General features: G+C 43.6%; 1 protein-coding gene across 4 annotated transcripts in view; it reads left to right on the plus strand.

Moving 5' to 3' along the window:
- ST3GAL5 (ST3 beta-galactoside alpha-2,3-sialyltransferase 5) overlaps positions 1 to 24113 on the plus strand; it is a 337169-nt gene that overhangs the window by 289262 nt on the left and 23794 nt on the right. For all 4 annotated transcript variants that reach the window (XM_030191066.1, XM_030191067.1, XM_030191064.1 and 1 more), the window contains exon 6: positions 941 to 1099. In XM_030191066.1, the coding sequence (XP_030046926.1) occupies positions 941 to 1099 (159 nt within the window). The remainder of the gene's footprint in view (positions 1 to 940; positions 1100 to 24113) is intronic.

Raw genomic sequence — 24113 nt, forward strand, 5'->3', positions numbered from 1 at the left:
CTTCTTATATGATCCCTTAACCTGAATTAAGCATCCATATGGCATGAGAACATTCAGAAGGGAGAGCTGTTGTCTGTGCATTGGTAGCATTGGAACATTGGCTGTTGGTGGACCTGTTGATAATTTGGTAATTTCTGTCACTCACAATAGTCCAGATTAAATTACTTTGGGGTTCATTTTAAAAAGAGAAAAACGTCCAAAAAGTGGCATAAATCTGCATTTGCACATTTTTCTCACAAAAATGTCCAAATTGGTATTTTCAAAACTAATTTTTAGACTTTTTCTATGAAGTTAGTCAGAAGTGCGTTTAAATCACAAGGGGGCGCATCAGGGGCGTGTTAAGGATGGGATCTGGACGTTCCTAGCACTTGGATGTTTTTCTGCCATAATGGAACAAAGCAAAAACATCCAGGGCTATAAGTTGGACGTTTTGGTCTAGACCTAAAAAAAAGTGCCCTAAATGACCAGATGACCACTGGAGGGAATCGGGGATGACCTCCCCTTACTCCCCCTGTGGTCACTAACTCCCTCCAACCCCCTAAAAATGGTGAGATGTGTACCTGGGAGCATTTATTTGAAGTCCACTACAGTGCCCCCTAGGGTGCTCCGTTGCTCTCCTGGGATGTCTGTGTGGCCAGTCTGCTAAAAATGCTGGCTCCTTCTACATCCCAATGACTTAATTTTATGCATTTTTCACTTGGACTTTTTTTTTTTCTGAAAATGGACCAAAAAGATAAACGCACAGAGCACAAAAACATCAAGCAAATAGCCATTTAAAAAAAATATGTATGTTTTTCTGTTTTGAAAATGGCTATTTTCCCCACTCAAATTTATGGACGTTTTTAGCAAAACGTCCAAAGTTGGACTTAGATGTCATATCGAAAATGCCCCTCTATGTGGATAGATTTATGCATGTGTTTTCATTTTTTTTCCTCTTTAGCCTATATGGATCCGAGTATTTTTCTGGAAGCAAGTGGCTGGTAAAATACCACTGAAATCAAAGCAGTTTCGGATTTTGAATCCACTCATCATTAAAGAGACAGCCTTCGATTTACTAGGGTATCCAGAACCTCGGCAAAAATGGTGGGGCAGGGATAAGGTATGGTGTCTGTATCAGAAGATCAGTTAATGTATACATGGATTGCAATTATTTTATTTGTGAACTAGTGGTGTTTGGGCTCAGGTTAAGGAGCCCTTGGCCCTTTGGCATCAGCCTGGGAGATTGGTGGGGGGGGGCCCTGGATGATCAGCATGGACTTTAAAAAGAAAAAGTAAACATGAGGCTTTGAGCCCATGCACATGCCAAAGAAGGCCCTTTATGTTCTGGTGCTTGGTAACAAGGAACCTTTGTGAGGGGGAGTGAGGATGCAGGAAGTTGCAGGGACTTCACATGAGACTCAATGTGCTGTGCTTTGCTTTTTCATTTAGTGCTGGTGCTGCAACTTAAGCTCAGGTCAGGACAGCACAGTGGTGCTAGAGAGAGAGGAGTTGCTGGATAGGAGGAGTGGTAGAACAAGAGGGGAGGTTCTGATCCTTAGTGGGAAGAAGACAGTTCAAGGAAATGTGGACAAGGGAAAAGGAAGGAAGGGGGATGAGAGACAGGGGAAATGCATGAATAGGGGAAGGATAGAGAGGGGAGAGTTAGTGGTTGGTTCTGAAGAGGTTGGTGATAGAGGGAGACGGAGGAATGACAGGGAAAGGAGATTACATGGGTAGATAGTAGATGCAGGTTAAAAAAAAAAGATTGTATTATGTGGAGATGTGAAATCTGATTGGATAAAGAAGCAGAAAATAAAATGGAAGAAGGCGGAAAGAACAGTGTAAGAGACACGTTTAGGGAAGGAAGTGAGAAAGACAAGAAAATAGATATGAAATGGCAAATTAACAAGAGATCCTGGAAAGAGAGAGGAGAAGACAAAGCAGAAAACAGATTGGGACCAACACAAAGAGAAAAAATAAAATGCTTAGACAACAAATTTTGAATTTATTGTAATTCGCCAGCTTTGAAAATTCTGCAGCTCTAATGACTCTGTATATTGCTTAGCACAAGAGGAAATGCATTTCTGTTTTCTTTCTCTGATATTGCAGTGCATCAGAGTCTGTCTTCTTGGGATTTCCAGTTCAATTTTTGTTGAATATTTTTATTTTTAACTTGTGATCCTTTATTCTGCCATCGTGAAGGTCTGTTCATGCTCTGTGTGACCGGGATGTGTTGTGCTGCCGGTGTTAATTAACCCTCTGATTCCTGTACCTCTAAGTTTCTCACTGTAACATCCTCATTCAATCTTCAGCTGTGGTCCACTACCCCTGCTCACTAGAATGGCCACTGCCTTGATCATGTTGTCTTCTCCAGCTGCTCACACCCTCCCCCCAACAATTTCCCCACCTCATTTCTTCCCTTCTCTGACCATCATCTGATAACTTTCACACTTAATCCCCCTCCCCCTCAGTCCTGTCATCCTTCCTGTCAGTCCTGTTCAATCTCCACCAATAGATTTAGAGACTATTGACCCTTGCACTCTCTCCACCACTGTTTCATCTTTTCTCAATCTCTGTGTTATCCAGATCAGTCATTGTCTCTTCCTATAATACTATTCTCTCTCTCTCTGCTGTGGACATTCTTTCACTCCTCTCATTCCCCATTCTGTAAGCCATAACAAGCCCCCTAGCCTTGGCTGACCTCCAGAATCTGCTACCTAATCTGCTGATCGCCTTTGGCTAAAATTCTGTGCCCACTCTGACTTTATACATTTCAAATTCTTGCTGACCTTCCATTTTGCGCTTTTCACTTGCCAAACAAGACTATGACATCCATTTAACAAACTTTCTTGGCTCCAACCCTCAATGTCTCTTTGCCACACTGAACTCTCTCCTCAAAGTGCCTGCATCACCAACCTACTTCACTTTCTCCCCAGACTATGGCTGAGTACTTCCATGACCTTGAGTTCTCAACAGTCACCTCCACCTCTCCTTCCCCAGTCCATTCTGTTAACTTTCCTTCAACCCCTGCTACTTTTTCATCCTATTCACTGAAGAGGAAACTGCACATTTTCTTTTTTCTTCCAAACTCACTACCTATTCCTCAGATCCTATTCCCATCCATCTGCTCAGCACTATCTCTCCTACTGTCATACCTTCTATGTGTCATATCCTCAGTCTTTCACTTTCCACTTCACCTATTCCTCATGCCTTCAAATATGCTGTAGAGACTGTGATAAAATAAGGAGAATGGTAAAAAATTTATATCAGGTGTGGATGCTATTCAAAAATACCATCCTAGAAGCCCAGATCAGATATATTCCATGTATTAGAAAAGGAAGAAGGAAGGCCAAATGACAGCTGGCATGGTTAAAAGTGAGATGAAAGAAGCTATTAGAGCTAAAAGGAAATACTTCAGAAAATGGAAGAAGGATCCGACCAAAAATAATAGGAAATAGTTTAAGGAATGGCAAGCCAAATGTAAAGCGCTGATAAGGAAGGCAAACAAACTTTGAAAAGAAGATTGCATTGGAGGCAAAACATACAGTAAAATCTTTTTTAGGTATATTAGAAGCAAAAACCAATAAAAGAATCAGTTGGACCACTAGATGACTAAAGGATAAAAGGGGCACTCAGGGAAGGTAAGGCCATAGCAGAGAAATTAAATGAGTTCTTTGCTTCTGTTTTCATCAAGGAAGATGTGGGGAAAATACCAGTGCCAGAAATGGTATTCATTGCTGATGAGTCAGAGAAATTGAAACAAATCTCTGTAAACCTGGAAGATATAATGGGGTAATTGCATAAATTGAAGAGCAGCAAATCACCTGGACTGGATGGTATATGTGAGTGATAGGGGGCAGTAGTAATAGCTCCCAAAAAGGGGGAAGGCCACACTACTTCCCAACCCTCAAATGCAAAAGCTTACCCAATTAGGAATATTTTTTTTAAAAATACCAATTACTATACTAAAATTACTTAGTTACTTAGAAGAAAAAAAGAAAATAGTACAAAGCTGGGATAAGCAGTTATTTAGTTTATTATGATAAGAGCAATTTGTAAAAACAGGTTAGAATTTCAAAGCAAAGCAAATGCAAGAACAGGTTAGAAAGGAAGGGGACTGCTGCTAACTGGTTCACCAGTTAGAGAAATTTATCTCCCCCTTCTGCTGAAATAATATTTATATTTATACAGACTAAGGCTGAAAGACATGATCACATGATTTATGTTCAGGTATTCAACTGTCATCTGGAGTTCCTCTAACTGATGCTTCAAACCATAATTTTCCACCAGCCTTATGTCTGCTTGGTCTTGTGTCTTTTCTCCATCTCTGAACGCTGTCATGTAACACGCTTATACCTGCTTTGCACTGTTCCATTACTGCAGCACCTGAGCTGTAACGCAACATGGCTCATATGCCTCATATATCAAAAACAGGACAACTGTCACCAGGTGCAAAAATTCCCTTTTTTTGTTCTGATTTTCCAGCAGCTTCACCATTTTATTTTATTTATTTTATGTGTAACATTTGTACCCCACATTTTCCCACCTATTTGCAGGCTCAATGTGGCTTACATAATACCGTAAAGGTGTTCGCCAGTCGGTTGATAACAAATACAAGGTTGTATTGTGGTCAAATGAGGTAGGTGTGTGTCAGGCACCGTGAAGGTCGAAGGGAATGTGGATTGTATATTGGCCAGTACGATCATTGGTAGTTTACTGCCCCTTATCCAGTTTTTTATTGTCCAGTGTCAAAAGTGGGCATTCCGAACATATACATCCCAGAGTACTGATAGAATTAAAAAATGAACTTGCAGAGCTAGTATTAGTAATATGCCATTTATCTTTAAAATCTAGCATGGTACCAGAAGACTGGAGGGTGAACAATGTAACGCCTATTTTTAAAAAGGGTTCCAGAGATGATCCAAGAAATTATAGACTGATGAGTCTGACATACAGTGGTGGAAATAAGTATTTGATCCCTTGCTGATTTTGTAAGTTTGCCCACTGACAAAGACATGAGCAGCCCATAATTGAAGGGTAGGTTATTGGTAACAGTGAGAGATAGCACATCACAAATTAAATCCGGAAAATCACATTGTGGAAAGTATATGAATTTATTTGCATTCTGCAGAGGGAAATAAGTATTTGATCCCCCACCAACCAGTAAGAGATCTGGCCCCTACAGACCAGGTAGATGCTCCAAATCAACTCGTTACCTGCATGACAGACAGCTGTCGGCAATGGTCACCTGTATGAAAGACACCTGTCCACAGACTCAGTGAATCAGTCAGACCCTAACCTCTACAAAATGGCCAAGAGCAAGGAACTGTCTAAGGATGTCAGGGACAAGATCATACACCTGCACAAGGCTGGAATGGGCTACAAAACCATCAGTAAGACGCTGGGCGAGAAGGAGACAACTGTTGGTGCCATAGTAAGAAAATGGAAGAAGTACAAAATGACTGTCAATCGACAAAGATCTGGGGCTCCACGCAAAATCTCACCTCGTGGGGTATCCTTGATCATGAGGAAGGTTAGAAATCAGCCTACAACTACAAGGGGGGAACTTGTCAATGATCTCAAGGCAGCTGGGACCACTGTCACCACGAAAACCATTGGTAACACATTACGACATAACGGATTGCAATCCTGCAGTGCCCGCAAGGTCCCCCTGCTCCGGAAGGCACATGTGACGGCCCGTCTGAAGTTTGCCAGTGAACACCTGGATGATGCCGAGAGTGATTGGGAGAAGGTGCTGTGGTCAGATGAGACAAAAATTGAGCTCTTTGGCATGAACTCAACTCGCCGTGTTTGGAGGAAGAGAAATGCTGCCTATGACCCAAAGAACACCGTCCCCACTGTCAAGCATGGAGGTGGAAATGTTATGTTTTGGGGGTGTTTCTCTGCTAAGGGCACAGGACTACTTCACCGCATCAATGGGAGAATGGATGGGGCCATGTACCGTACAATTCTGAGTGACAACCTCCTTCCCTCCGCCAGGGCCTTAAAAATGGGTCGTGGCTGGGTCTTCCAGCACGACAATGACCCAAAACATACAGCCAAGGCAACAAAGGAGTGGCTCAGGAAGAAGCACATTAGGGTCATGGAGTGGCCTAGCCAGTCACCAGACCTTAATCCCATTGAAAACTTATGGAGGGAGCTGAAGCTGCGAGTTGCCAAGCGACAGCCCAGAACTCTTAATGATTTAGAGATGATCTGCAAAGAGGAGTGGACCAAAATTCCTCCTGACATGTGTGCAAACCTCATCATCAACTACAGAAGACGTCTGACCGCTGTGCTTGCCAACAAGGGTTTTGCCACCAAGTATTAGGTCTTGTTTGCCAGAGGGATCAAATACTTATTTCCCTCTGCAGAATGCAAATAAATTCATATACTTTTCACAATGTGATTTTCCGGATTTAATTTGTGATGTGCTATCTCTCACTGTTACCAATAACCTACCCTTCAATTATGGGCTGCTCATGTCTTTGTCAGTGGGCAAACTTACAAAATCAGCAAGGGATCAAATACTTATTTCCACCACTGTAGGTGCCGTGAAAATGGTAGATATTATTATAAAGAAGAAAATTACAGAGCATATACATAAACATGGATTAATGAGACAAAGAGGGGCATAATCGAACGCGAACGCCCATCTCCATGGGCGTCTATGTCCGAAAACGGGTACGTGAAGAAGCGGGACAGACCGTATTTTCGAAAAAAAAAATGGGCGTCCATCTTTTGTTTCAAAAATACGATTTGAACGGACCAAATGCCATGGATTTGGTCCTTTCTGAGCTGGGCGTTTTTTTTTTTTCTTTTTGCAATAATGGAAAATAAAAACGTCCAGCTCAGAAACGTCCTAATCCAAGCCATTTGGTCATTGAAGGGACAAATGTACAACACTGCCATAGCTCTTAGGGGTGAAGGGGGCAACTACATGTGGGTACAGTGGGTTTCAGAGGCCTCCCATTTACCACCACAAGTGTTACAGGTGGGGGGGGGGGATGGGCCTGGGTCTGCCTGCCTGAAGTGCACTGCAGTACCCACTAAAAGTGCTCCAGGGACAGGACTTGCTGCTGTATAACCTTGGCACACCAGTTGACACCTGAAGACTAATCTCGCTGAAAACGTCCTTTATTTGAATAAGCACGTTTACTCACAGTTAACTGCAGATCAGAGGTTGTGCCCCACTGGCAACAAATCTCGCTCTTTCAGCAACATTCAAGGTAAGAACTAAGTGCTATAACGTGGCTAACACATGAAAGGATCTAAAACTGTCTTACAAAAATGGCCACTACCTCATGGACTACCGGAAACAAAACAGGGCACACTCTGACCCAGTAAGCAGAGGGAAAAGCACCATGGGAGTATAGCCTACCAACTACCAACATCGTGAGCATTTAACACAAGCTAGTGGAATCACGGAGCCCAATACCCTACACCCACCACAATGCATTGCTGATGTGACTCTGCAGTGCCCTTAACAGAAAAGGTGTCATACTCACCCGAGACCCACATCAGAACTAGGGAAAGGCTGTCAGAGGATAGAACACATTCTGCTGTCATGGAGGTGGGTACGGAATTTGAGGCTGGCATACAGGTTGGGAAAAAAAGTTTGTAAAGTGGGTTTTCTTTTGGTGGGAGGGGGTTAGTGTCCACTGGGGGAGTCAGGGCAGGTGATCCCCGATTCCCTCCAGTGGTCATCTGGTCAGTTGGGGCACTTTTTTGGGACCTGTTTGTGAAAAAAAAGGGTCCAAAAAAAGTGACCCAAAATCGTGGTAAAAACGCCTTTTTTTTTATTATCCGCTAAAGACGCCCATCTCTCCTCGGCCGATAATCACGCCCCAGTCCCGCCTTTGCCATGCCTCTGACACGCCCCCGTCAACTTTATTCGTTCCTGCGACGGAGTGCAGTTGAAGACGCCCAAAATCGGGTTTCGATTATACCGATTTGGGCGCCCGCGAGAGAAAGACGTCCATCTCCCGATTTAGGTCGGAATATGGGCGTTTTTCTCTTTCGATTATAAGGTGGAAAGCCAACATGGATTTAGTCAAGAGAAATCTTGCCCCACCAGCCTACAACATTTCTTTGAAGGGGTGGATAAAACACATGGATAAAGGTGAGCCAGTCGATATTGTGTATCTTGATTTTCAAAAGCCATTTGACAAAGTACCTCATGAAAGACTTCTGAGGAAATTAGAAAGTCATGGGATAGGAGGTAATGCCCTATTGTGGATTCAGAACTGGTTAAAAGATAGAAAACAGAGAGTAGGGTTAAATGGTCAGTATTCTCAATGGAGAAGTGTAGATAGAGCTAGGACTGCTTTTTAAACATTTATAAATGATCCAGAGATGGGAATAACTAGTGAAGTAATTAAATTTTCTGATGACACAAAATTATTTAAAGTTGTTAAATTGCAAGAGGATTGTGAAAAATTGAAAGGACCTTACAAGAACCCACAGAGACGGGGCGGGGAAAAATTTTATCCCCATGTCATTCTTTAATTTTGACCTCGCCATTGCGAGGTCTCGTCGGCCAGTGGCGGTTATTTTCTGTGAGCCTGGTAGGTATGGATTCCCACATGTGATAATATGGCCTGCTTGTCCTCGGAGACAGTGAAGATACTTACCTGTAGCAGGTATTCTTTGAGGACAGCAGGCCATTCATTCTTACATACCCTCCCACCTCCCCTTGGAATTGATTCCATGCTATATTATTGTACTGCTGGTCCTGCGCTCTTGTGGCAGGCTGGAAAGCACGTGCACATGTACGGTGAGGATGCTGCGCGTGATCTTAAAGACATATTAACTTTTTAATGCTCCACACCAAGCGACGTGGATGACATCACCCACATGTGAGAATGAATATTCTGCTGTCCTCGGAGAATACCTGCTACAGGTAAGTATCTTCACTTTTTGACTTGTTCGGTAGGAGATATATTGGGGTTCTAGGACATGGTGTAATATTTCCAGCACTGCGTTTTCAGAGGTATGGTTGGTACTGTATGGTAATTAGTAATGCTGTGGTATGGTAGGTTTACTGTAAATTCTGTGAGTTCTTTGCATGGTTTTATATTACTTCATAATGTGCCTTACAGTGGAGGGAAGCTGTATTGCTGTTAATGTGTGATCATTGCTTTATTAATAAATTCTTAGGAGGGGTGCTATTGGCCTGAACACTGGTTGTTCAAGTATCTATGGATAATAGATTTTTTTTTTAGCATAGCATACTAATTTCTGTCCATCACAGGTGTGAATATTTTATATGCTCGGAAATCAGTCATAGAACCCTTCACAGATCCTGTAGGATCATCAATGTTATGTATTTTATTTATTTTTTTACCAAATTGATGTCAGATTTGTTATTATCACCATCCTACCTTTGGTCATCTGCAAATGCTTTTAAAGAATTTGAATTACAGCTTTGGCGGTGCCATGCTTAATCCCTGTCTTCTACCATTATAGCAGGAAAAGCTAGTAGGGTAACAAGTTGCTTAAATCTGCAAAATGTCAGTCTTACGAGGCAATTTTATAAGTGGACAACTTTTTAGGTGCCCCAATTCTATGGGGTGAGCGCCTATTGTATAGCACCCAGATTCTGCTATAGAATACTAGTGTAACCCAGCATCGGTGGACCTACATGCACATGACCACAGATACCAGCCATAGACCTTACAAAACTGCAGTCACATAAATGCCACAGGGGCCTAGGTAACTTGACAGCCCCGCCCATGCTGCTCCCATGCTCCATCCATGTGGATGCCCTATGCCACTTTTACCCACCCATACAAAATAGCACTTAGTAGCCCTGCTGCCACTTAAACATGTAAGTGTACATTTGGGAAACTGTTAGCATTTTGTTCATTTATGTACTCAAGTAGCATGTGAATGCAGGTGCCCAGTTATAGAGCATGCCAGAAGCTGAATTCTATCAACCGTTGCATCCGTTTTTTTTTTTTTTATCTAGGCCAGTGCTTCTCGACCCTCTCCTGAAGGCACACCTTGTAGTCAGGTTTTCAGGTTCACTACAATCAATATGCGTGAGACAGATTTGCCTTAATGGGCCTCTGCTGTATGGAAATCTATCTCATACATATTCATTGTGGTAAGGCTAAGTGTGCGTCCAGAAGAGGGTTGATCTAGGAAAATGTTTTCCACTTAACCGAGCTTTGGCTGTCAAGGTGTTACCAAAAATACTGATTAAATTCAGAGTAGAAGATGATCTTTTTTTCTGTTTCCCTATTTAGACATTTTGAATTACGTGGAATTGCAAGAGATATTAGAAAATGTGAACAGTTTCAGTGGGTGATGAATTGGATAAAGTCACCTACTACTACTACTATTTACCACCTGTCATTATTCAAGACATCTAAGAGTTTTTAACAAGTCAATTCACTGTTCGTTTGGTCCAAGGAAAAGTAAAGGATTTAATTGAGTGGAATAATAATTGGAGTGAATGTGCTGGGCATGATGCACATAGCAGAAGTGCTCCCAAGAGTCACTTGGCAAACAGTTCTAATTCATGATGGATGTATAATTTAAAAAATGTTGTATGGCAAAGATCCCTGAATGAGCATTTGCCAGTCTAATCACCTTGCTGCCTCTGTTTCTTTCCGTAATTACAGTCATCGTGGTTTATGAAGGGGAAGTTAAGTCTAGTGATATTGCCAGATAAATACTAGGTCACTGCTTATGTGTAATTTATGGAATGAAACAGTCACAAAAAGGGTGACGAAAGAGAGGGCAGCAGATGATGACACAACTAACACCTTGATGTTTAATAGAGGTGTTAGTTGTGACATCTTCTGCTGCCCTCTCTTTTGTCACCCTTGTTGGGACTGTTTCGTCTGTTTGACCACAAGGGTTACTGTTCTTCTGTTGCTCTGTCTTATTTTATGGAATGGAAATTCAATACATACTGTGCCTGTCATCCTCCTACTCAGGGGGTCTGATTTCAATTTTTGCATGCTGTGTCTCCTAAAGTGAACAATTTGAGTGAGAATGCCTTAAGTTGTCATTGCCCCTGGTAAGCTGTTTTGCAAGAAGGGAACCTTACTGATGAGACTTCTGAAACAACATCCATTTTCTTGAAGGTGGACTCTTCTGAAGTGTAGGACCTTTGTTACAGTATAGTTTGGGTCTCATTCAGTGCTTATATTGAAGCACGTTGGTGTGGTGCCACTAGACCTACCCTCCTCTCCTCCTTCCTGTACACATTAATTGATTTGATTTGCTTACTTTATTTTTTGTCTAATAGATTGTAAGCTCTTTGAGCAGGGACTGTCTTTCTTCTACGTTTGTGCAGCGCTGCGTACGCCTTGTAGCGCTATAGAAATGCTAAATAGTAGTAGTAGTAGACCCCTGTTTGATCTATACCATAGCCTTAGTGACACTGTTTGTATTTGGCAGTACCAGATCCAATGTCATTACCTTTTGTATTTCTAAATTATCCTATATAATTTGCATTCCAACGTTCCATCGCTATCTGGATGCCTGGGTTCGTAACATCAAATGACGTCAGCCAGCCTCCAGCGTTCTGTTCCCCCTCACTGCCCCGCCCTCGTGTCAAAACGTAATGACGTCAAAGGGCGGAACAGTGAGAGGGAAGGGAAAGCTGGAGGAAAGCTGAACTGACGTTAGGGGATGTTACGAAAACAGACAGACAGCGATGGAACCCCGAGGTACAATGTAGGCAGCAGGGTGGCGGGAAGCGGGCGAACGCAGTAAGCAATGGTGCGAGACTGAGAGGCGAAAGACAGCAGCCTACAACGCTACATTCCCCCTCACTGTCCCGCACTCGCAAAAAGACATTATGACGTCAGAGGGCGGAACAGTGAGAGGGAAGAGAAAGCTGGAGGCAAGTTGAGCTGATGTTAAGCAGACACGGAACCGCGAGGTACCCAGCGGATAACACATCGCATAAATTTATATATAACAGAAAAAACTGGATAATATCTAAAAAAAGAAAAGGATACAAAACACACAGACAGTGCGATCACTGTCACACACTCTCTCTCTCACACACAGACACACACACACTGTCTGTCTGTCTCTCTCACACACACACTCTCTCTCTTGCAAACACACTCTAACACATGGAGGGGCATAATCGAACGCGAACGCCCATCTCCATGGGCATCTATGTCCGAAAACGGGTATGTGAAGAGGCGGGACAGACCGTATTATTGAAAAAGATGGGCGTCCATCTTTCGTTTCGAAAATACGGTTTGGACGGACCAAATGCCATGGATTTGGTCCCTTCTGAGATGGGTGTTTTTTTCTGGGGTTTTTTTTTTTTTTTCGATAATGGAAACTAAAAACGCCCAGCTCAGAAACGTCCCAATCCAAGCCATTTGGTCGTGGGAGGGACAAATGTACAACACTACCATAGCTCTTAGGGGTGTAGGGGGCAACAATATGTGGGTACAGTAGGTTTTAGAGGCCTCCCATTTACCACCACAAGTGTTATGGGTGGGGGGATGGGCCTGGGTCTGCCTGCCTGAAGTGCACTGCAGTACCCACTAAAAGTGCTCCAGGGACAGGACTTGTTGCTGGTGTATAACCTTGGCACAGCAGTTGACACCTGAAGACTAATCTAGCTGAAAACATCCTGTATTTGAATAAGCATCTTTACTCACAATTAACTGCAGATCAGAGGTTGTGCCCCACTGGCAACGAGTTTCGCTGGTACTGAGATTAGCAGTAGGTCCGAGCTGGCAGAATGGTGTACAATGCCCTCTTTCAGCAACATTCAAGGTAAGAGCTAAGTGCTGTAATGTGGCTAACACATGAAAGGGATCTAAAAGTGTCTTACACAAATGGCCACTACCTCATGGACTACCGGAAACAAAACAGGGCACACTCTGACCCAGTAAGCAGAGGGCAAAGCACCATGGGAGTATAGCCTACCAACTACCAACATCGTGAGCATTTAACACAAGCTAGTGGAATCATGGAGCCCAATACCCTACACCCACCACAATGCATTGCTGATGTGACTCTGCAGTGCCCTTAACAGAAAAGGTGTCACACTCACCCGAGACCCACATCAGAACCAGGGAAAGGCTGTCAGAGGATAGAACACATTCTGCTGTCATGGAGGTGGGTACGACATTTGAGGCTGGCATACAGGCTGGGAAAAAAAGTTTGTAAAGTGGGGGTTTTATGGTGGGAGGGGGTTAGTGACCACTGGAGGAGTCAGGGAAGGTGATCCCCGATTCCCCCCCGGTGGTCATCTGGTCAGTTGGGGCACTTTTTTGGGACTTGGACCTGAAAAAAAGGGTCTAAATAAAGCAGACCAAATTCTCGTCAAAAAAAGTCCTCCTTGTTTCGATTATCAGCTAAAGACGCCCATCTCTCCTCGGCCGATAACCACGCCCCAGTCCCGCCTTCGCCACACCTCTGACACGCCCCAGTGATCTTTGTTCGTCTCCGTGACGGACTGCAGTTGAGGACGCCAAAAATCAGTTTCGATTATACCGATTTGGGCACCCACGGGAAACGGACGCCCATCTTCCGATTTGCGTCGAAATATGGGCATCTTCCTCTTTCGAAAATAAGCTGGATTGTCTCTCGCACACACAATCTCTCTCACACACACAATCTCTCTCTCTCTCTCTCATATTCTGTCTGTCTGTCTCTCTCACACACTCACTCTCACTCTGACACACATACACACACTGTCTCTATCTCACATCACACACATGCTCTGTCTCTCCCACACACACACACACACACTGTCTCTCTCACACACACACTCACTATCTCTCTCTCACACACACATTCTCTCTGTCTCACAGACACACTCACTTTCTCACAGACACACTCTCTCTTACTGTGTCACACTCACTGTCTTTGTCTCACTCTGTCTCTCACACACACACACTGACACACAGGCGAATTGCAGGATATGGATGGCATGGGAGGCAAGGGGAGGGGAGAACATAGGAGAATTGGTGCACATCATGTAGAGGCCACAATCGCTGGAGACGAGGGAAGGGGAGGGAATGGCATAGGAGAATCGCTGCACATGGATTGCATCGGAGAGGATGAGAGCGTAGGGAAGAATTGCAACATATGGAGGGGAAGGCAGAGCACCGAGGAAAAGCAGAGGCACAGTCCAACGTGTACTGTAGCTAACAAACAACAATCAGAGACACATTCCAACGTGGTGAACATCACATGACTAGAAAAAGAACACTAACTGCTGAGGAGCAGGCTGAAGTTAAAAGAAAAAGAGCGGAAGCACAACGAAAAAGGCGTGCAGCTCTGAGTGAAGACGAAAAGGCACATGAAAGTCAAAAAGCCACTTCAAGAAAAAGGTCCAGGATACAAAAGATGACTGATGAGGAAAGTGCAAGTAACCGACAAAGAAACGCCGATTCAGAAAGGCAGTGGCGTACCAAGGGGGGGGGGGGGGGGGGGGGAGGTCCACCCTGGGTGCACGCCGCTGGGGGGGTGCCGCACAACTGTTGGCTGAGTCTGCTCATTCCCTCCCTGCTGCTCCCTCTGCGCGGAACAGGTTACTTCCCGTTCCAGGGCAGAGGGAGCTGCAGGAAGGGAACGAGCGGACTCAGCCAACACGTGAGCGGCACCCCCCCCCCCCCCCAGCAGGTAAAAATGCACCCGGGGGAGGGTGTAATTTCACCAGTGGGGGGGCGCTGCACCCGAGGGGGGGGGGGCGCATCGCGATCCGCCCCAGGTGTCAGGCAACCTAGGAACGCCACTGCAGAAAGGCACAGAATTGCTGAAATGATGGACGAACAGAGACAAACACACAGAACAAGGCACACTGCTATACAACGCAAAAGATTTGAAAAAATGACAGAAGAAGAAAGAGCAACAAACAGAAAAAGGAGAACATATTTAGAACATGAAAGAATTAACAACCTATTTACACAATGTTTTAGTAAGGGCAAAGTACAACTTCCAGGAATTAGGTATGGTGAATTAATACAACAGCTTCTCTCTGGGGAACATGAATATTCAAAGAATTTTGTGCAAAACATTAGGTCCATTAATAGTTCCTTAGCTTTTGCCTCCATGGGAGCTAACATTGCACCACCACCCGGATATGGCCCTTATTATTTTCGAATTAATGGTACTGTTTACCATAGAACAGCAGCACTACATCCTCAAAATGACAAAGACAATTTGCTCAATTATATATTCTTGATCCTGATGAAGCAGCCATTCAGAGACTACGAATCTCAACAAATGCACACATCAACCATACATTAATGAGACAAGCGATTTTATGGCACAGGAAAATCCATTTGCAGACACATGCAATATGCTGTATGAAGTAGAAAATGAATTCATATGTGAAACACAACGAAGAAGAATAGAACCTCCAACAGTTTCAATGGCCATTGTTCTAGATCACAAAAACGATTCAAGACGATACAATGCCCTTAGAGCCAATGAAGTGGCTTTCATTTTTCAAAATACTGATGGGGAACCTCCCTTACAAAGAGATCTGATAATACATTGCCGAAACAAGCCAAATGAAGAAAACAAAACTGAGATAATCAGTGTGTTGGATCCCAATCTAGAACCAATGGTAGGTATATCCATTACTCTTTCCATATGGTCTAAACAACCAAAATGTATAATGCACCTCCATCGCAAATCACACAACCCAAGACTAAGAGTTACGCAAATGCAGTACTATGGGTACCGTTTGGCAATAAGAGTGCAGGAAAACTAACGCAACAATATTTTGTGGATGTATATATTAAAACAGAGGCAAACAGACTTAATTATATTTGACAAAATCAAAAACTATTAAGAGTTGAAAAATACTCTGGGTTAATGGACCACCTTGCAAGTGAAACTTGCAAATGGAGGATTTCACCTGGCCAGGCATTTATTTACCATCATCATTTGCTGGCAGCCCAACAAATATGCAATGGGAATAGTTCTGTTCATTACTATGACCTGCAACCCAAGATGGGAAGAAATTACTCAAAATCTAAAAAAGGTCAGGCACCAGAGTTTCGATCTGACTTATTGGCAAGGGTATTTCATTTAAAACTAAGAGTTACTACACGATATATGCAAAAAACATATACTTGGTGTCCCTCTTGCAAAAATTCATGTAATTGAATTTCAAAAGCGTGGTTTACCTCACACTCGTATATTAATTATCATGAAAGAGGAACACAAGCCGAAAACAAAGGAAATAATTGACAAAATCGTATGTGCTGAAATTCCAGAAATAAACAACTTTCCACGTCTCCATGCAACAGTTGCTAAAAAATCATACATGGCCCATGCAGTGACCATAACTTAAATTATCCCTGCATGCTTTATGGGAAGTGCTCTAAACAGTTTCCAAAACCATTCCACTACTACTACTATTTAGCATTTTTATAGCACTACAAAGCGTACGCAGCGCTGCACAAACATAGAAGAAAGACAGTCCCTGCTCAAAGAGCTTACAATCTAATAGACAAAAAATAAAGCAAGCAAATCAATTAATGTGTAGAGGAAAGAGGAGGGTAGGTGGAGGCGAGTGATTACAAGTGGTTACAAGTCAAAAGCAATGTTAAAGAGGTGGGCTTTCAATCTAGATTTAAAGATGGTCAAGGATGGGGCAAGACGTATGGGCTCAGGAAGTCTATTCCAGGCATAGGGTGCAGCAAGACAGAAGGAGCAAGGTCTGGAGTTGGCAGTAGTGGAGAAGGGAACAGATAAGAAGGATTTATCCATGGAACGAAGTGCACGGGAAGGGGTGTAGGGAAGGGTGAGTGTGGAGAGATACTGGGGAGCAGCAGAAGTTTGAACAGGATGCGAAAACAGATAGGGAGCCAGTGAAGCGACCTGAGGAGAGGAGTAGTATGAGTAAAGCGACCCTGGCGGAAGATGAGATGGGCAGCAGAGTTTTGAACCGACTGGAGCGGGGAGAGGTGACTAAGTGGGAGGCCAGCCAGAAGCAGATTTCAGTAGTCTAAACGAGAGGTGACAAGGGTGTGGATGAGGGTTCTGGTAGAGTGCTCGGAAAGAAAGGGGTGGATTTTACGGATGTTGTAAAGAAAGAAACGACAGGTCTTGGCGATCTGCTGGATATGAGTAGAGAAGGAGAGAGAGGAGTCCAAGATGACCCCAAGGTTACGAGCTGAAGAGACCGGGAGAATGAGAGCGCCATCATCAGAAATAGAAAATGGGGGGAGCGAGAAGGTGGATTTTGGGGGGGGAAATGAGAAGCTCGGTTTTGGTCATGTTTAATTTCAGGTGGCGTTGAGACATCCAGACAGCAATGTCAGACAAGCACGCTGAAACTTTGGTTTGGATGCAAGGTGAGATATTAGGGGTAGAAAGGTATTGAGAACTGTGACGGATATCCTAAATACCGCAGAAGGGATAACGGAGTCGGTACACTCTTAAATGGAAAATTCATTAATAACAGTTGGGTAGTCCCTTATAACACTTACTTTTAAAGTACAATTCTCGGAGACCACGTGAGGGCATGAGCTGAGTAGCAACGTGTTGCTGAAGCTCTGAGACTCCCCGCCCGAAATCGAATCAAAAGTGCAGTAAATTAACAAAAACTTTGGCGTAGACCCATCGACTAAGACTGCCCTAGTTTATGGACAAATATTTGCGGAAAACAGCCGGAACTATGGCACAGCGGTCCGGGAAAAAAGAAAAACTTAAATTGAACGACTCGGAATCCAAAATGGCGGATGAAACAGACAAATCGCCTGGAGAGTTTACAGAGGTACAGCTTGCACAACTTACCAAGGCGGTGACAAATGCATGGGAGCCAAAGTGGGAAGCGTTGGAACAAAAACTAGAAAGCTTAGCCACGCGAATGGATGGCATAGGGACGAGAGTGGGAGATCTGGAAGCACGCATGTCGGCTCTGGAGGACGAAGGGAGAGGTTACGGCCCGGACATAGCGGCTCTAACACAACAATTAAAAGGCTGCCATGAAAAATTAGAAGATCTTGAAAACCGTTCGCGCCGGAACAACATACGGGTGGTAGGACTCTCTGAAAACATTCCGGAGCGGAACTTAACGCCCTGGCTTGAAAATTGGTTAAGTAAGGAACTGGCGATCTCAGACGCCACAGGCCAGCTGGTAATAGAAAGAGCACATCGAGTAGGCCGCAAACACGAGGGCAAGATGCGGCCGAGAGTGGTAATGGCCAAGATATTTAATTACCGCCATAAAATGGAAATCATGCAAGGCTTTAGAACACGCAGAGATTCCCTAACGCACGAAGGGCAGAAAGTGCTAATATTTCAAGATTTTTCAGCTGAGGTACAATTACAGAGGAAACAATTTCACCCGCTTTGCTCAGAACTAGCCCAGAAAGAGGTGAAGTTCACATTGCAATTTCCAGCTACCCTGCGAGTCTTAATAAAGGGACAATGGCAAGTGTTTAAAGAAGCGGCAGAAGCAAAAACAGCAGTGTTGGAAGCGGGCCTGATCGAAGGAAAGTAAAGAAGGTAATGCTGCAAGCGGGGTAGTAATAACTGAAGCTGTTTTTTTCAAAGGGTCAAGTCAAGTAAAAGGGCGGGGGTCCCATGTGCTCAAGGTCTCACCACTTGATCTTCTGGGGTGCCAGGGGATGGAGAAAGGGTACAATTGGGTCGGGGGAAGAGAGATGAGGGTGGGATGGGGGGGAGGGAAGGGGAGATGGGGGGGAATCAGAGAAGCTAAATACAAAGGGCATTGTCATTTGAATAAGGGGACACGTCAAGAACAAGAGAAAATACCAATAAATACACAACCAAAGCTAACATACACCAGGCAGATGGGAACAAGGCTTGGAGGGGGTAAGACGACTAGATTATTAGACTTGGTAATGGAGGAACTAGAGGAAGATGCCTGTTAGAATAACAACATGGAATGTTGGGGGGGTTAATTCCCCAATAAAAAGAGCAAAAATTCTGACGGCCCTGAAGAGATATAAATCAGATATAGCGTGCTTACAAGAGACGCATTTATCAGATATAGAGCACGATAAACTGAAAAGACAGTGGGTAGGAGAAGTGTATTCCGTTCCAGCAAGAGGGAAGAAAGGAGGGATAGCAGTCCTCTTCCGTAAAGGGCTGGCTTATAAAGCGACGCAAGTAGCCATAGGGAATGAGGGAAGATACATGATAGTGAAGATATGGATGCCAGGGTTAGAGATCGTTCTGGTAATACTGTATGGCCCTAACGTTTACACTCCAGAGTTTTTTCAATCCCTAGTGGGTAAATGCAACGTTAAAGGCAAGCAAAAGTTGGTAGTAGTAGGAGACTTCAACCTGGTGCATGATCCAAAACTGGACTGTTCGAACAATCTTTCACCCCACTACCAAGGGAAAAGGGCTAGAGAAATGACACTATTTGCTAGAGAGCTAAATCTAATAGATACCTGGAGAGCGTTGCACCCGACAGAACGTGAATTTACACACAGATCAAGGGCTCATGGTACACAGTCCAGGTTGGATTACATACTAATTGATAGAGCAATATTTCCACAAGTAATAACGACCGACATAGGCCCAGAGGCTGTGTCAGACCATTCACCGGTGTGGGTAGATCTGGAACTGCAGGGAGACATAGGGAAAGGAAGAGGTTGGAGATTCCCAGCATATTTATTTTCAGACCCAAAATTCTCAAAATATCTCACCCACAGATGGGCAGAGTATAGCAAAAATAATGACGGGCATGCCCGGGAACAACCTATTTTATTCTGGTCGGCCTCTAAAGCAGTCCTAAGGGGGGACATTATTGCATTTTGCAGTAAACGTAATAAATGTAGAGCGGCCGGGATACTGTTACTAGAATCCAGATTAAAAAGAGCACAAAATGTATACACGTGCAGGCCGACGAAAGTTAATCAAGAAAATTTAAAAGCAGTGCAGATAGCTCTTAATACCTTGCTACATGAGCTAGAAATGAGATCGGCGTTATTTTATAAATATAAATTATATAGATATGGGAACCGGGCGGGACGCCTGCTTGCAAGAGTAATAAAGAATGGGGGAGGGCCTAGAACAGTGCCCACACTTAGAGATGGAAATGGTGGGTTGATCAATGATCATCACCGGATAGGTCAAATCTTTACTACATATTTCGCCACGTTATACAAAAATCAAGGGGAACCCTCGGGGGGGGGGGCACTCTCTGAATACCTCCGAGAAACGAAATTACCACAAATGCTCTCTAAGCACCTAGAGCAGTTAAACGCGCCAGTGACAATGGGAGAATTGCAACAGGTAGTGAAAACACTGAAATTGCGATCGGCCCCCGGCCCGGATGGGTTTTCCGGGGAGTATTATAGGTTGTTACCCCCCCGGGCCCTAGTTAACCTGCTTAGTTATTTTGAGGAGGTGGTGGAAGAGGGTAGATTACCATTATATGCTAACTCAGCTCTTATAACATTAATTCCGAAAGCAGGCAAATCCCCAGAAAGACCAGAATCATATAGGCCAATATCCCTACTAAATGTGGAGATAAAAATATTATCAAAAATACTGGCAGAACGACTGGCGCGGTGCTTGCCAGATTTGATAGGACCAGAACAGGTGGGGTTCATAAAAAACAGGAGAGCAGTCCATAACGTTCGAAAGCTAATGCTTGCAATGGCGACGTGCAGACTAAAAAACATACCAATGTGGGTGTTAAGCCTGGACGCAGAAAAGGCGTTCGATTTAGTACACTGGGATTACCTCTTCCAGGTATTGAAGGCGGTGGGAATATCTGGATGGTTCTTAAGGGCAGTGAATGTATTGTACAAAGACCCTAAAGCCAGTGTAATTGTTAATGGAAGGCGAGAAAGCGAGTTTTCCATACAAAAAGGCACTAGACAGGGTTGCCCGCTATCACCCCTATTATTCGTGTTGGCAGTGGAGCCGCTGCTAGAGAATTTAAGACGGGCACAAGAGGTGAAGGGGGTAAGGGTGGAAGACTGTCATCTGAAGGTGTTCGCATATGCGGATGACCTGCTCTTGACCATAACAGATCCTAATACCTCCTTAAAGGAAGTGCTAGAAAGGGTGGAGAGATTTGGAGGATTCTCAGGGTTTAAGTTAAACTACACCAAGTCCTATGTTCTCCCGGTGGTAGAGTCAGACCTGGAGCAGCACAGGGGACCCCGGCAGCTGACCTGGACTAAAGGACCGATTAAATACTTGGGAATTTGGCTCCCAGCAGATCTAAACACCATGTATAGTGAAAATATCAAACGATTGTTGAAAGAGACTGCTGAGAGATTGAACAGGTGGAGGGCACTACCGGTGGCGCTACTGGGACGAATTGCCTTATATAACATGTGCATTGTACCAAAATGGTTGTACGTGTTTCAAACGACGCCATTATACCTGACAAGGAAGGATGAAAGGAAGTTAAATAGACTCTTGCACTCATTCCTGTGGCAGGGTAAGAAGGCGAGACTCTCAATGGCAATTCTGACAACTCCAGTGGAATACGGTGGATTGGGCCTATTAAGTGTGAGATACTTGACAGTGGCATGTGGAATGCGCCATATCAATGACTGGTTTCGGGGGACTGAGGATTTTTCTAATACCAAACTAGAACTCCAGATGATACCTGAGCTGCATTTTACAAATTATTTGCATGCAAGAGGGGGACAGATCCCAGACATTTTGAAATACTCAATGATAATGCCAATGGCAAGAGCGACATGGTCCTGGGTATGTCGTCTTCATAAATTTTCGACAAAAATAACACCTTTGCTGACCATCTGTGGGAATGCACAGTTTGCGCCTGGGATATTGTATCCAGCATTTCAGAAGTGGAAGCGTAAGGGAATGATATATTTGCAGCATGCATTGGACCGGGAAGGTAAGATCAAATCATTTGTGGAATTACAAACTGAGTTTGACCTTCCAGACACAGACAAATTTCACTACATGCAGCTCAAGCACTACATTACATCCTTGGGGTGGGAATCGTTGGCAGAGGATGTGCAAGAGGAATTGTCATCAGCATTTTCGTTGACAGCTCAGCAGGAGGTCCCATTCACATATCATCATAGACACATTAGAGACACGAGAGAAGAGCCAGACTTCATCAAATTAGCAGCACAATGGAACAGTGAACTACATACCAATATCTCAGCCGCGCAAATAAAATCACACATATTATCTATCAGACGTGTCAGTGCGGCAGCGAGCCATTGGGAAGTTCAGTACAAGTATGCAATGCGAATCTATGTGGCTCCCAGAAGAGCGTTTCACATGGGAATGTCTTCTTGGGGCGAATGCCCCAAATGTGGAGAAACTGGAGCCACATTAGGCCATATGTTTTGGACATGTGTGGTGGTGGAGAAATTCTGGAAATTAATGTTGTTTGTTGTGTCCAAACTGTGGAATACAAAATGGTTCTTTGATGCTGGGCTGTTGCTTGGAAACCCTAGACTATTGAAGCCCAGTCCTAAGGGATTCACGAAATTTGTGGCTAGAGCGACTATCATTTCCAAACAAGTTATTTTAGCAGAATGGATTTCGCATAAAGCGCCTAAGCTACAACAATGGCGGACTCGCATGTTACTATTGATGCGCCTAGAACGGGCTGGATTATATGATTTGGAATCGAAAGAAGGGAGGGACTTTCAGCAGTGCTGGGGTCCCTTCTGGATGACGCTCACGCCTAGAGCACGAAGCCATCTGTTGAATCTATAATTGTAGAGAAGTGTGTATTGAAGTAAGATTGGTTAAGAGATGACGAGTCCTGGAAAAGGGGGGGGGGAGGGTGGGGGGGGTAAAGATGTTGTAAAATGATTGATGGTTGTCTGTTGTGTTGTGCAATACTACAGTCTGTAATTCTGGAATGCTGTTCATCAATAAAAATGATTTAAACATAAAGTACAATTCTCATATAAATGTGGAAGTATGTGCATCTATTAAACGTGTCAAGTACCTCTTTAACTATGTCTATAAAGGACATGTTTGTGCCAATGTGGTTATTACAGAGCACCAAACTTTACAACATGATGAAATTAAAACGTTTACTGACTCTAGGTATGTTAGTGCTCCTGAAGCTGCATGGCAATTAAACATTTTTGAAATGCATCACCAATCATACTATCCAGAGATTGGAAGTACACTTACCAGATCATCAAAGCACTGTTTTTCACCCTAACGAAGTTGAGGCTACAGTACAAAAAGCCAGAACCAGGGACACCACTTTAACAGCGTGGTTTAAACTTAATGCAGAAGACAATCCTTCAAAGACCGTTTTGTATGTAGATATTCCTATGTACTATACTTTTGACAAAAGAGAACGAAAGTGGAAACGTAGAAAAGCAGGACATGACAAAACAATTGGGAGAATGTATGCAGTTCATTTTTCAGCGGACCCTGAGCGTTACTGTTTAAGGCTAATTCCACTACACAAACCAGGGGCTAAGTCCTTTGAAGACTTAAAAACAGTTGCATGTGTTCTTTATAATACATTTCAAGATGCATCCAATAAAATGGGGCTCATTGACGATGAAGCTCTGTGGGAGAACACCTTAGACGATGCATTCACATGCAGCATGTCACAGCAAATCAGACACCTTTTTGCATACATTTATGTTTTTGCCGTACCATCAAATGCTTTCCAAATTTTCCAAAAATAAAAACTTAATATGACACAAGATTTTCAACACATCCATGGTTGCTCGATTTGTGAACAATTGTGCCTTCAGAAAATCCAAGCCATTCTGACTACACATAGCAAAAAACTTGAACACTTTGATTTACCAACAGTCATCCACAGAATAGAAGATCCTAAACTTGCCTTCAATGTTGGAGATGAAAAGCAGAAAGCTGAACAAATGGTAGACAGACAGACAGTGTGTGTGTGTCTGTGTGTGAGAGAGAGAGTGTGTGACAGTGATTGCACTGTCTGTGTGTTTTGTATCCTTTTCTTTTTTAGATATTATCCAGTTTTTTCTGTTATACATAAATTTATGTGATGTGTTATCCGCTGGGTACCTCGCGGTTCCGTGTCTGCTTAACATCAGCTAGATTCAGTACTTAACTCTGATTTCCCCAAATCCAAGCAGCCTTCAAGAACTGCTTCTGTCATTTACAACAACTACATTGCCTCTCTCCTTACATTGAGAAGGCAAGTCTTGTCTCAGTTGTGCATACCGTGATAACATCAAGACTGGATTACTGTA

This window comes from Microcaecilia unicolor, chromosome 2 (genome assembly GCF_901765095.1).
Source record: "Microcaecilia unicolor chromosome 2, aMicUni1.1, whole genome shotgun sequence".
Taxonomy (NCBI): Eukaryota; Metazoa; Chordata; class Amphibia; order Gymnophiona; family Siphonopidae; genus Microcaecilia; species Microcaecilia unicolor.